Below are 13,822 nucleotides of genomic sequence, written 5' to 3' on the forward strand. Positions count from 1 at the left end.
AATTGGCGGTGTGAAACTGGGGAGTTCAGACCTGAAAACTACGAATTTATTTTCCACGACGGCCTAAAAGCCCGAAAAACACAATGAAGATTAAATTGCTTGGTTTTCGGGTTGTTTTCCACCACGGTTTGAAAGCCCGACAAACTTACCAAGGCCCATTTTTTTCGGTAATCTACTTGTTTATTCGTTGAAAAATCTCAAATAGGTAAATTTCCTGATGGAATTTTCATCCTTTGAAACTGTTTATTGGCATCCTGGACATTTTCCAGACATTTTCTTCAACATCACCCTTCGAAGGAAAACGTTGTTCTACACAGTGAATTTGATCGTTCCTTGCGTGGGAATTTCGTATCTTTCTGTGTTGGTGTTCTACTTGCCAGCGGATTCCGGAGAGAAAATTGCCCTGTGCATCAACATTTTGCTGTCGCAAACGATGTTCTTCCTGCTCATCTCCGAAATTATTCCTTCAACGTCCTTGGCCTTACCGTTACTGGGTGAGTACCAAAAAAGGCTGGTCGGCAAGCACTTTCTTCTGCTGGTTGCAGGGAAATATATACTATTCACTATGGTGATGGTGGGTTTTTCCGTTGTGATCACAATAATAATATTGAACGTTCACTATCGGAAGCCGAGCACGCATAAAATGGCCCCGTGGGTTCGGAGTTTCTTCATTAAATCGGTACCCAAGCTGTTGCTGATGCGGGTGCCGAAGGATTTGCTTACTGAACTGGCGGCCCGGAAAATTCCCCCCATGCGAATCGAAGGGAAAACTGGCCGAAGTTCACCTGGGTCTAGTTCGACTTCTTCTAGCTCTAGCCGAAATAGAGGTAGAGGCTGTAACGGCTTACATTCATCCACTACCAATAGGTAAGTTTGAAGTTGCACCGCTGGAAACACTGCGTATTTAATGGTACAGTTATTTCCATTCTAGACTCAGAGGATTTACTAGTAACTTCCACTCTCAATTGGCCTACAACGGGTTGCCTTCGGTGTTTTCCACACTGGACGAGAGCGATTCTGGCAACCGGAAAAAGTACCCATTTGAACTGGAGAAAGCCATCCACAATGTGATGTTCATCCAGCACCACATCCAGAGGCAGGATCAATTTAACGCGGTAAAACTTGCTTTCCTCCCGAAGAAACCCTCGTGACTCTTCACACTTTTGCAGGAGGATCAAGACTGGGGCTTCGTCGCCATGGTGTTAGACCGAATGTTCCTCTGGATCTTCATTATCACGTCTCTAGTAGGCACTGTGTCCATTCTATGTGAAGCACCATCTTTGTACGACGACACCAAACCAATTGATATGGAATTGTCTTCAGTTGCTCAGCAGCAGTTTTTTCCAGACATTGAATTTCCGACGGGCGTACAGGAAGGAATTAAGCAACTTTAGAGTGTTGCGTGAAAATAAAGTTTCTGGGGGCCAGGAAAATATACAAGGCCTGATCGAGATGATGCACTTTATAACTACTGATAGTCAGCACTAAATTAGTTAGATAGAGACTGTTTTTTGATCCATCCTTATGCAGCAGTAGACTTCACATGGCTTTTTATGTATGATTGAAAGGCAGTCAATCGTTTCGAGAGTTTTAGTTGAAGATCCATCGAGTTTATTTAACGGGTTTAATAAACTTGTTATCGTTAATAAAGAGTTTTTTGGAATTATATTAAGTAACTTTAGTCACAGAGTGAAAAGTTCAGTTCTCGAATTCAACTTTTTCTTTTTCAGCCTTGTTATGCAATTCATCAACTTTCCAATCCCTACTTCCCAGTCCCTGCGGAAAATTTGCATTCACCTTCTTTACTAAGTTCTTCCTGTCATTTTTGCCTTGAAAAAGTTGTTGGTTTGAGCTTCTACACCATTTTTTCTGCCTTTTTGAGTCGCACTTGAACTGTCCTCTGTGCCAGTTCTAGGTTTTCTTGCTCTGGATTTAACAGGCTGTTCCCCATTGAAATGATGGCATTTTCTTTCAATTTCTTGCGGTTTAAAATTGCGTTTAACAAATTCAATCCCGATCAGGTAAATTTGCTGTTGTTTGTCTCCAAGAATTTCCACTAAAACTCTGAGTTGTTGAATTTGAAATAATCAATTTCCTTCAGCATCTGTCCCAAAACCCGGCAATTTTCAAGCCTATTTCTAATGTGATACGTGCTAACAGCCTGCCCTACATTTACCACAAATTCCACGTTCTTCAGTCTTCAATTAGGATGGTTTCTTTTCTTCTTTGGGTCGACACTAGCAAATTTCCGAGCTGTGAAACATATGAGCGTGTAACGTATCATTATCGCCTTAGATCTATTAAGGTCTAGAACAACTTTTTCAAAGTGATTATTTTCGCATCTTTGTAGATGGCCAGTAATAACATATCCGAACCAGGCAGGTACAAACGCCGATGTTATAAAATGATCGAGTGATGGGTGTTTATAAGACAACTAATGCCGCGTGTTTCATCATTAACTGTGCAGTTTTAAGGGCATTTTTCCAAGTCTTTGTTTAATTGAAGGCCTCTTTGTACCGTAACGAACTCCATTACACATCAGCACACTTTTCCCTGCATGAAAACTGAAACTCTCGGCTCGGAAGAAACGATCTTCAATTACATTGTAACCGTGCCCCATTCTTGTCACACCTGAAGATGATGGTGCGAAAAATTGAATGCAAAAAAGTAATAATAAGAATCCAGCCCAATTTTTAAAAAGCGATACGTTACCCGACTGACTGACGCATATCGAACCCTGGTCGCTTTTTTAATGATCGTTTTCAATAAGTGAACCCTTTCGATTGTCGGTCATGCATAAATTTGCAACTCATGATTATTCATATTTGAAAAATTTAATTCCATTGATGAGGGTGCGCTAATAAATTGATTTTTAACCCTTCGATTTTTGATAGGGGCTCGATATCAGACCGTTGCAGTTGCAACTCCCATTAAGAGATTGATGGCCAGGCGAGATTTGCAACGGTGGGAAAGAAACAGTTGGGAAAAGTCAACTATTTCGCTGATTTTCTGGTTATTACACTTACTAATAACCAGAAAATCATCAAGTTTTTAATCATTCTACAGGGTGTTTGTTGGAAAGCAAAATACAGTTTACTATATGTGATTTTACTTGTCTAATACTGCAAATAAAACTTGGATATTTTAGCCGCAAATGAGTCAATTTGGAACGTAGCAGCTGGCAGTCCGTCGGCGTCTCCCGTACAATCCCATGTGTGCGAGTGCGTTAACCGAGGCCAGATGCGTTCCTGAATGCAAACTCTATTTAATCGGTGCGCTCAGTTTGAAAACTGAAAAACCTCCGAAATTTTTTGTCTTCAAAAAAAAAAGTGGAAACCCATTAGATGCCGCCGTGGACTTCTCTGGTAGATCGAAACCCAAAACCAATATGCATCGGTTTAATTTTACTTTTTTGGTTTTAACACCCGAAATTACACCAGAACCGAAGCTCGGCAAATTACGGGCTTTCAGCGCTTGTAATGAGCGGTTGGCTCGGATTTTTCGACTTGAGTCCTAATATCTTGGGCATCACCTTTCGCGTTAAAAATATGCACACCCATCTCGGATTAATACAATCCGGCCTAACTGCACCTGCCACGGCTTTGATAAACTAGTGTTTACATGATTGAACATTATTTTTCTTAATTTGCGTCTGTTTTATTTACACGGCCACTTGTTGGGCAAGCCATTAATGGCCAAAAGTTTCTCATAGACGTTACAAGTACAAAATAAGTCAAAATCTTCAATAAAAGTTTCCAGAGATTTTGGTACATTTGACGAGCAGCATTAATGGATCATGCTGTATATAATAAAGGATGAATTGTGCAAAATTCCCTGGTTTTAGATAAATTTAACAGTAACTCAGTTGACCGCTTTGTTTACGTATTTTCTAAAAAAAGACTCATCTGTTCTTGATTTACAAGCTTCAAACCTACACTTAGAAGAAAAGTGATAAGTTAGCAGGGGAAAATTGCTGTTGACTTGACTTGGCAATTTTTCTGTCTTCCGTTCTAAACAATTTTACTTGCGATTCCACTTGACCTTCCAAGTAAATAAAAATCTGAAATCAGCATTTGCACAAGAAGAAACCTTTCCATTAATTGCGTTCCAAAAGCTGGTGGGCTTACGGGCTTTTAGGCTGTCGTGGCAAAGAATCCCTTCCTGATATTTCGCCTGCTTCTAAGAGACGTTTGCATTCTCAAAGGTGTTAGAAATCAGGTTAGATAAACAACAGCGCTAAAATCAAAAACCTTGCAGTTTGTCCATTTAAGCCCTAAAATCTCGCAGATATTTGTCAAACACAAAAGCCCGGTGGTCCGAAGTAATCACTTAAACCGAAGTTAAGCATGTCCATTGTAATTTTCCCGTTGTGAGAAAGAGTTGGAGTTAGTTCACCTGCTTCTCCTCAAGTAACTCAAATATTTACGGCCATTTTTACCTGATTTGCCCGAACTTCCGATTTTTCAAAAGGAGCCGGCAGCACCGATGCTCTGCACATTGGCGTAGCATACGAGCATAATACGAACGTTTTTTCATCTGTTTGTTTAGTTTGGTTTCAATTTTGCTTCCTTGTCATTTGTTGTTGCAATTAAGTTTGAGCTGATGGCAATTTGAAATGAAAAAGACGATAGTGCAAAAATCGCAAAAACTCAAAAAATTGTCCAAAGTTTAATAGTGTGTTCCGAAAAAACCGCTAGATGGATTCGGTTGAAGTTCACACAGCAAAAACCGGCTTTCTTTAAAGAATATTGAAGAACGCGTTGTGATATCTGGCCAATTTATTGAGAAATCGCCTCAAATGCAAAATGGCAAAAAGTCTTCTAGCGATTTTTGATGCATGATCAGGTCATTTTCTGCATCAAATTCGGAATAACGCTCAAATTTTCACAGGTTTTCCCGATTTCACTTTTCTGTGGTTTAAAAGCAGAAACAGCCAGGAACAAAATTATCGCAAAAAGTAAAAATAAACCACAAATCAGAGCAGATAAGGTTCAAAGCTGGTGCGCCTCTGATATTAGGGATGGCAAAATCCAAGAAAGTTAAAAGCTGTGAAAACATCAATTTTACCTTAATAACATGGACCATGGTTCTAAACGGCGTTTGAAATTTATTACCCCAAGCAGGGTTCGGAGATTTTTGGACTGTGTGTATTGGGAATTACAGAATAAGCGGCTGTATGCTGTATTGGAAACCTTTCAATCGGCTTTTGTGGTTGTGGGTATGAGTCTATTATAAAATTTCAGACTTCGGTCTTATGAATGATCAGATGAAGACTGAAAGATATTAATTGACTTTTCTTAAGTTGCAACACTTTTCCCAACGGTGCCTTCCACCACATTCGACCAACTTCCCAAAGCCCATTTTGATCCACAGTGTAAACACGAGTTGACACGTTATTTAAAAGCCCCGAAAAAATGTTTTCCTTGGTCGGCACATAAGAAAAGGCAATTGTTTACAAGGGAACGACGAAATACGACCAGTGGCAGCAAACTAAACAAACTTGTTCGGGTCGCAAAAATTGTCCAAATGCTACCAACATGTTGGCTGAGTTATAAACAACTGGTTGATGCAACCCAAATGTTTAATTGTTTACTTAAATATGGGCCTGTTTCTATTCTTGGCACCTGATTGCGAAAAAAGTGCACAGTTTTGCTTCCATCAGCAGCGAAAAAATCTCTTGGAAAAGGGGCGCATTTGCATGCAACCGTTACGACTGCACCTGATGGTTAATGATAAAATCGCATAAAAACTCCTTACCCTAATCAGGGGAAAAAACTAAGTGGATTATCTCTAAGCAGGTATTCCGGTTAGTCGTTTGCATATCCCCGGAATTGATTCAGGGCCACTAAAAAGCGACGCGAAAATGAACTCAACCACCATAAAGCCGCAATAAAAACCATATAATACAAAGTGCTAATTCCCGCGGACTAACGAAGAAAAAAAGTGCTGGGTATAATTTGGCTTTCAATTCACGGGACAGGTTTCTAATAAAAAGAATGGCTTTGATTTTTTCAATTTGTTTGGCAAGCCCTAATGGAACAAAGGGGTGATTAATTTCAGTGTGAAGATGAACATATACCTGAGCCCGCGAAGAAGAGCTGCGGAGGAAAACTGGTTGCGCCAACGGCTACCGAACACTTAAGGACTGAAGATTGCTCCATACTACAGCATTTTTAGATATCTAGAACTTTTTCAACTAAATAAATAATCAGCAGCCAATTCGAGCCAGAGAATTCGTTTTGGCATCGTTGGATAGAGAATTTAATGGGGGGGGGGTCATGATCCCCATGACCCCCCCTGTATCCGCCCTTGTAAAGAATTTGCTTTCAAGGAAGAAGTAAAATTCGAGGTAATCAAGTGAAGATGTTTCTGAAGTACCTACTTTGAACTATAAAATTTCCGGCAGGTTCTGCTCACTTGGGGGATTTTTGGGGTTTAGACGCTCAAACAATCATTTTCTTTGTCTCTGTCTTGAAAAATGTCTCTATTCCAAACAGTGGCGTGCTTTAGCAAAATTTGGGGCAAGATCAAAAAAACCTTCAAAAAATTGCTTATTAGTGTATTTAGGGCAACAGTGAAACAAAGACTTATGTATTTTAATCTGTTCTATCTCGTGGTGTGCAGGTCATTGATGTGCTGTTTGTGGTCCAGGAAATATTTCCGTTTTTTGGAAAATACATTGTGGGCATTTGCGTCAAAACTATCTAAGGGAGGATTTATAAAATCGCTGCTTGGTGCCTTTGGTCAGGCTCAGCAAGCAGGGCTTTGTTTGGGAGAAAAAATGTTTGGGAGCCCAACCTTGATGCATCTCTAAAACTCCCAAACCCGCAGTTGCACACACTAAACTTTTTTCAACTATCCTCAGCGATTTTGCGCAAATGAGGGGCAAATTTGGGGTTTTGAAGAGTGCAATTTCTCATTTAAACCCCATATAAATTGCGGGTGGGACCCTGAAGCCTGAGGATGGCAGATTTTCAAAATGTCTTCAATTATTTTGGACGATATTGGTTTTGAACCTTCCCAATCCCTCAGTCCGGCCAAATGAAAAATTGCTCTAAACCTAATGTGTAAAAAATTGGGCAAGTTTCGAAAAATGTTGCTAAATTTTGGCCTAAAATCGGAAAAATTGAAAGTTGCCCGCTTACGAGGCGAAAAATCCCTCGAAAAGCTTTCTGGGAAAAATGAAAACCAACTTTTCTATGCGCATTGAGCTCCTGATTTCACTGGGTTTTAAAAATTTGTCGATGCGTCATAGTTTAGGAGATATTTGAAGTTCTTCCAATACAACATTTTTGGATTTTTCGCTCAATCCGCTTTTCAGAAGGTTTTGAAAAGCACGCCTGCTGAAATCCTCGAGTTTAAAAAAAACTTTTCCTGTAGAACACTTACTTAGAAAACAAAAAATAAAATGTGATTCTTGAGCAAAATTGTAAGAATTGTTGAAAAAAACTGTTTTTTTCGAAGGTTTCTTTCCCAGTGAAATTAGTGCCTTTACAGTTTCTGTATTCCATTAAAAATTGGGCAATTTTCGAAAATTTTCTTCTGAATTGGGTAAAAACGAGAAAACCTGCAGTGGCACGTTTATTAGGCACTTTAGGGAAAAATGATTAGGGCATTTCCAAGCATTTTTGACCGCTCTTTCTAGTGAAATGCTCAAAATTTGTCCATAGTTTTCAGTTCAGGAGATTTTTTAGCTTTTTTTAAAACAGCGATTTTGGATTTTTTGCGCACACCGTTTATCAAATAATTTTGGAAATATTGCCACTTTAAACCTACCATCCTGGACATTTTTTAAAGAATGACTTTTTTCGCTGATGAACACTTTAGAAGAAAAATGTGCTTTTTCAGATAAATTTTTAAGTTTGGGTTTTTGGAATTGTGGGCAAAAATACAAATTTTTAGGAGATTTTCTTTCCAGGGCGTTCTGTATAGACAAGGAATTCGTGTGGTTGACCTGCTTTCAAAATGTCTTCAGTTTTTTCGGGCGATATTGATGACTTTAGATCTTGTAAGAATTTACAAATTAAAAACTGGTCTCCATTCCACCGATCAAAAATGGGTCAATTTTGGGCAAAAATCATAAAACCTGCGGTGGCTCGTTTATTAGGCATTTTTAGAAAAAATATTAGCAATTTTCCAATGCATTTTTAACCGCTCTTTCTCGTGGTGTTTATCGAACCATTTCGAAAACTTTGCCACTCCAGACTTGCTACCATCGGTGACATTTTATAACGAATACATTTTTTGGCTAATAAGAGCACTGTAGGAGAAAAAAATTCTAATGTGAGGTGCTCACCAAAAAAATGTATGTTTTTTTAGGAGAAACGTGCCAATTTACTCACTTACTTGAGGTGATATTGATGGCTTTTGTTCTTCCCTGGGCAAAATTCCAAATAATAAAATTACCTCAATTTCTTCTGTAAAAAAAATGTCGACTAAAAATCACAAGAACCTACAGGAGCTCGTTTATTAGACACAAAAATTAGAACAAACTTTCTTATCGGGTTTGACCATAGATTAACCAAATAGGGAAGAAAGTTTCGAGTTTCTCTTTCCAATCGTTGGTGCAAAACGCTTCGCAGCTATTTACCCTCTTTCTACCAACGTTCTTTGTTATCTGTTCTACCTGTTGTGAATGCGGGATGCTTAATATGCGTGTTAATGAGCTAAAGGAGCCGTCAAAAAGGTATGAAAATAGTCGGTTTCTTAATTTTTAATAGCTTCTTGATTAATTCGGCTCGGAAAGTTACAGCTTCGTCATCAAGTAGTTCTGGTCCTGCTCTGAAAAGAGTCCGAACGTCACCAGAATCTTAGCGGAATTCCCATTTAGAATATTCTTTGGAGTTAAGTTCGAAGTCTCGTGTAAAAGAGCTTTAAAACTGATTCTTAATCATCGACCCTACGAGGATGTTAATAAGGTTTCATTAGTTCTTCGACTGTATTCGAAAGAAAAAAGCTTGAAGCAGGTATACGAGAAGAAGGGTGCGAAACACCAATTAGTGCCACAGGATTTCAAAGGAATTAGTCAGATCGTAAAAATTAACAGTGGCTTATTCCAATCGACAAATGCCTACCTGCCTGGGCGGTGGAATTAGCAAGTCAAACCCGAAGTGAGGGGCCGTTTTTTTCAATTTTTTTATCCCTCCCTGATATTTCGTCGGTTTATGCAAATAACCCCGCATCCTCAGGTGTTCGACCACGGAGATTCGAGATTTTTTTCAATTTTTTAAATTGACGGTTTACGGCCGTTGAAATAGTCGCTATCTGGTGAAACTCATTTGGGAATCAAACACTAATTTTTTTGGGCGCAGTTTTTTCACCCGCTGTTGCAACTGATAGCAAAATTGATTTTCTCTCGAATCAAATCGACATTTGAACCGTATAGATCGATGCACCCATTTCTAGTAAATAGCCTGCATTGGTTTTAGTGTTTTACGCCTTTGTGGCGATTATGCGGCCGCCAGCAATTCATTCCATTGGCGTCCATTAATGGCCAATGACGAACAGGAAACCCATTAAATTAGCCATTTGAAATTTCGCAAAAATTCCTACAATCAAAGCGGCGCTTGTTTTATTTTCAGTGTTTCGTACAAGGCTGTGGCGGCAGTAAAGTTGTTTTGCTGCCACCGTTCAACACTATCGTTCTGGCTAGACTGATGGTAATTTTTCCGTCCAGTTTGTATGCGGCGAAAATATGGAAAAGTTCCATACAGAGAAAGCGCAGCAACAAACTTATTTTGCMCTGTCGAAGTGGCGATAAATCAAAAGCGTTCCCAGTTGRAAAACATGCAACATTTGCAATAAAGAAGAAGTTACGTGCCACCTCAATTASTGTTAGAAACACACAAATGMACAAAAACYTCGAAATTATTMRGGAATTTTTCTTTTCAGTGGTGACAATTTTTTTTTTTTTGGTTCATTTATTRGKCTCAGGCWMATRRKCCWSCWCAGCMAAGCTCACTCATGGGMMASCWYAARWGRCTCAAGTGKAGTAAACGTCCAACTGAGGMCTTTTGCCTTGCCAATATTCGTTTTAAAATGTTTCCTTAAGTTCATGCAAACTTTCTCTTTTTTTGTGAAAACCTTTGCCATCAACAAGCCACAAAAAGAGAAATCGATTGTGTTCGCACCCCGAGAGTTTGCCCTCTATTGTGTACTGGAACGGTACCAACCATTCTTGGTTGACTCACGCTTAGCAAGGCGGTGTTGGATAAGTTTGACGACTAATTTTTTTCCTAATTTCATAGATAATTTGAGAAAATAACTAATTTGTATGATGGCAATATTTGGCTGCTATTATAATTATATGGCGCATCAGATGCTTCGGTGTTAATAAATTAGTAGCTCTCTTAACACGGCCCCGATTTGGATCATTGAAAATTCGTTCTAAAGCGAGTGATTTTGTCTATAAATCGTATTTTGCAAACTTCAAATCGGTTGAGAAACTTGAAAGTCATAAGAGTTTGAAGGTGGAACAGACGATTTTCAAGGCGAATGTTATTAATGATTTCTCTGTGGGTTTAAGATAGCATTTTTTTTGGGAAAACAGCCATTGGTATTTAGAAATTTTGTGCATAACTGTTGAGATCGAGTCGATTTGGAAATTTTGAAAATTGTTAAAAAAAGGTACGATTTTCGTTAAAAATGCATCTGGGAAAATTGAAATCGGTTGGAAAACTTGGAAGTTCGGAGATCGAAAAGATGACTTTCCGAACAAAATACTTTAAAAGTTTACCTCGATTAACTGGTTTTCAAAATAGAACATCAGATTGTTCTCCACACATTCACTGTTTATAAGAAAATTGGCATTTGCAACAGTTTGGAAGGAAATGGGCTCTGAAACGCCAAGCGTAAAACTCTCAAACTTGCACATACTCTTTACCCTGTAACTCGGTCAGTTATCAACATTTTTCAGAAACTCAAAAGCGATTTAAAAGCCCATAGAGTTGGCGTGATAAGCTGTTTAGGGCGAGCTCAACTTGTGAGAAGTAAGTTAGGGAACAGTTCCTCATCACCAAACAGAGTAGGTTTTCTGTATGCCAGTTGCGAACTTGTCTACACTTCGGAAAAAGTGGCTGTTTTCTAGTTTTCCAATAGTGAATTTATTGCTGGTTCTTCCTTGGTCAAACATATCGGAAAAACAACAAGTTTTCCACAAGAAATTGAGCAAACTTGACGCAATTAACCGGTTAAAACCACAATAGACTTTTTTTATCATCGATTGGTAAACTGTAGAGGTCATGATCCTCATCTGCTGGACTTTGAGTTGATTGGTGGGCGTGTCCTGCTTATCTTGCGCTGTTAACTGACCAGTCTTAGCGAAGATTATTTTGAAGCCCACACTTATCTGGGAGTTGTTAAAAGTCTCGATACCGCTAGAAGAGTTAGTGAAATCGCACTGCAGGATGGACATCCATATACCTTTACCGTGCATTTCAAGGTAAATTTAAGTATTTTTAAGTTCTTGGTTCAAATGGGGGAAACCAACAGATTTTCAAATGCAACGCGGAAAATCGTTCTTATCGTGCCACTGAAACGATCGCTTTACATTCATATCAACATGAGGTCATTCATTGTTTAGTCTGGCTGGTGAATAATTTGGAACTCGTGCTGATGTGTTTGCTTTACATTCACGGTACCCCTGAACTGACCATACAACAATTGCCCATAACGAGTCAAGGTTTAACTTTAACACCCATGAAAAGTTATCGGTGTGGGCCAGAGAAAAAGCTCAAGTTCAGTTTCTTTTCAGCTCCTCTCCTCAAACTCCTTTGGTATCTTTAGTGCCTAACAAAAAGGTTGCAAGCGAAAGACCTGAAGAGGCAGATTCCAAGAATTTCGACCCATGTGAACAATGCTCGGTTGACTTTAGGATAACTTTGCTGATGCTGCTCCTGCAAGACTTTTAGACAAACCAAATATAGCTTTGAAGATTTAGGCTTTTAGCCGGTAAGATTGACCAAGTCCCTTCACATGTAATTTTATATAAAATAAAAAATAAAGCCCCGAATTGAGCCGCGCTATGCAGATGATACAGTGTGATGTTCAACCGGTGAGCCTTTCCTCACGCCGCCAATGCGAAAAGGGCTGAAGCAACCGTTCAATTAAGCATAGGTACCAGATTTTGTGGTGATTGCGGGTGCCCATCTCATGCATATTCAGCTTCTTTTGTTGGACTGTGGCCGGAGGAAGCCAAGTATTAATCTTCAGCTATTTACACAACCCGACTGATAATCGGCTTCTTCCAAGAATGCGACCCACGCGGCTTCGGAACCAAAGCCCGACAAAGACAATGGTCATTATCTCACTCTTGGGCGAGATGATGGACGGTTTGGTTCTGCCACGTTATTTATAGCTTGTCCGCAACGGCCGTTAAAAAGCCCATTTCAATGTGAAAAAGTGTAAATTGGCAGCGATATTTCCAGCATTCCTGGTGAAACTTAGAAGGTGCGAAAAGGTTTTACCAGGTCAACAAGGACTGAAGAAAGGTTTGTAAAGATGGATGTGGAAAACTTTCAGATTCATTGCAGCTTTATAGAGAAGATTCACACCGTTATGCAAAGCGAAGCGGCTTAACTGCTAGAAAGAAGGCCCTCGCCCCATGCGATCGAGCATGGGCAACTGAGACCCCGCTGGCTTCGTGACGGTCGAAATTCCGGAATTTTAAAACAAACTAAAACAAACACCGAAGGCCTGAAAACCGTCACGAACCAATTGTTTTCTTGTTGCTTGTTTTGCATAGTGGCTGGCCGTTTTTGCAGCATTTCCATACAACCATATCGGAGGCAGCTGATTAGAGGTGGTCAACCGTACCTTGGTTTGACCAAAAAATTGGTAAGCGGCTGGTTTTTCCCCAACTAAGGAGTAGCAGGAAATTTTGTAGTCCAGTCGGAAGAGAAAAGGTGTCTTGGGGTTTTTTCGGGTGACGCAAAAACCCCAAGGGTTTTGTGTGGAAAAACATAAAAGTTGGTTGATTGCAGGGTTGGAGTTGTCAAGTGCTCACAACATTGCAACAAGTGGCGGGTTTTCCTGAACCAAAAATTGGTGTGCAGTTTTATGCTCAATTAGGAAAGGAAAACCCGTCTTGAGATTTTTGTGGGGCGCTTCCTTTGCCAGCCAGTTGCCCCAACCAAGCCCTCAAAGCAACTGAATATTAACCGGACACTTCTGCCTAAGAAAAAGTGACAAACTGCTGATTTTTCTCACACTAAAAATACAATTTGATTTTGTTGATCAATTAGGAAGAGAAAAGGTCTCTTGACGTTTTATCGCACAAGGAGCGGTTTTTGCGCAAAAAAAATAAACGTCGAACAGATGCAGGATGCGCGTTGCCAATTGCTCAAGGGATATTGATATTAACCGGATAATTTAAATTTTTGTTTCGAAACTAAAAATAAGTTTCCCATTCTATGATCAATTTGGAAGAAAAATGCCGTCTGGAGGTTTTTACGTGCGACGCCTCGGTTTCGAGTAAAAAAATAAAATTTGAAGAGCTGCAGCAGGTGCTCTAATCAGGAACCCAACATTTCTCCCAAAAAATAGTGACAGGCGCCTGAATCTTCCTAAAATAAAAGCCAGTTTCCAATTCTATGATTAATCGGGAAGTAAAATGCACTCTTGGCGTTTTTGCGTGCGACGCCCCGTTTTTTAGTAAAAAAATAAACGTTGAACAGTGGCAGAATGGGAGTTGCCAAGTGCTCAAAACATACAAACAAGGGTGGATCCAGGGGGGGTCATGGGGGTCATGACCCCCCCCATTCAATTCTCTATCCAACGATGCCAAAACGAATTCTGTGGCTCGAATGGTTCTTGAGAAACTTCG

General features: G+C 39.6%; 2 protein-coding genes and 1 long non-coding RNA gene across 5 annotated transcripts in view; all 3 read left to right on the forward strand.

Moving 5' to 3' along the window:
• The window catches only part of LOC109545479 (facilitated trehalose transporter Tret1), a 48,692-nt gene that overhangs the window by 3,362 nt on the left and 31,508 nt on the right, over window positions 1-13,822 (forward strand). The gene's annotated exons all lie outside the window — the stretch shown is intronic.
• Window positions 270-1,668, forward strand: LOC125504521 (acetylcholine receptor subunit alpha-L1-like; the record flags this gene model as incomplete). Its single annotated transcript, XM_048666662.1, is given in 4 exon segments — window positions 270-494; window positions 546-867; window positions 932-1,115; window positions 1,170-1,668. Coding segments are annotated over 4 exon segments (956 nt in total), but the record flags the coding sequence as incomplete, so codon positions are not given.
• Window positions 10,767-12,995, forward strand: LOC109545612. Of its 3 annotated transcripts, none has more exons than XR_007281543.1 (3): window positions 11,278-11,440; window positions 11,753-12,834; window positions 12,981-12,995. It is a non-coding gene; the product is annotated as an uncharacterized LOC109545612 (long non-coding RNA). The 3 variants fall into 3 exon arrangements; XR_007281544.1 differs by lacking the exon at window positions 12,981-12,995 and having other exon boundaries at window positions 11,284-11,440; window positions 11,753-12,488; window positions 12,539-12,553; XR_002172678.2 differs by lacking the exon at window positions 12,981-12,995 and having other exon boundaries at window positions 10,767-11,440; window positions 11,753-12,032.

Source organism: Dendroctonus ponderosae, unplaced genomic scaffold (assembly GCF_020466585.1).
Source record: "Dendroctonus ponderosae isolate FM_Combo_2020 unplaced genomic scaffold, Dpon_F_20191213v2 Dpon_F_20191213_5, whole genome shotgun sequence".
Taxonomy (NCBI): domain Eukaryota; kingdom Metazoa; phylum Arthropoda; class Insecta; order Coleoptera; family Curculionidae; genus Dendroctonus; species Dendroctonus ponderosae.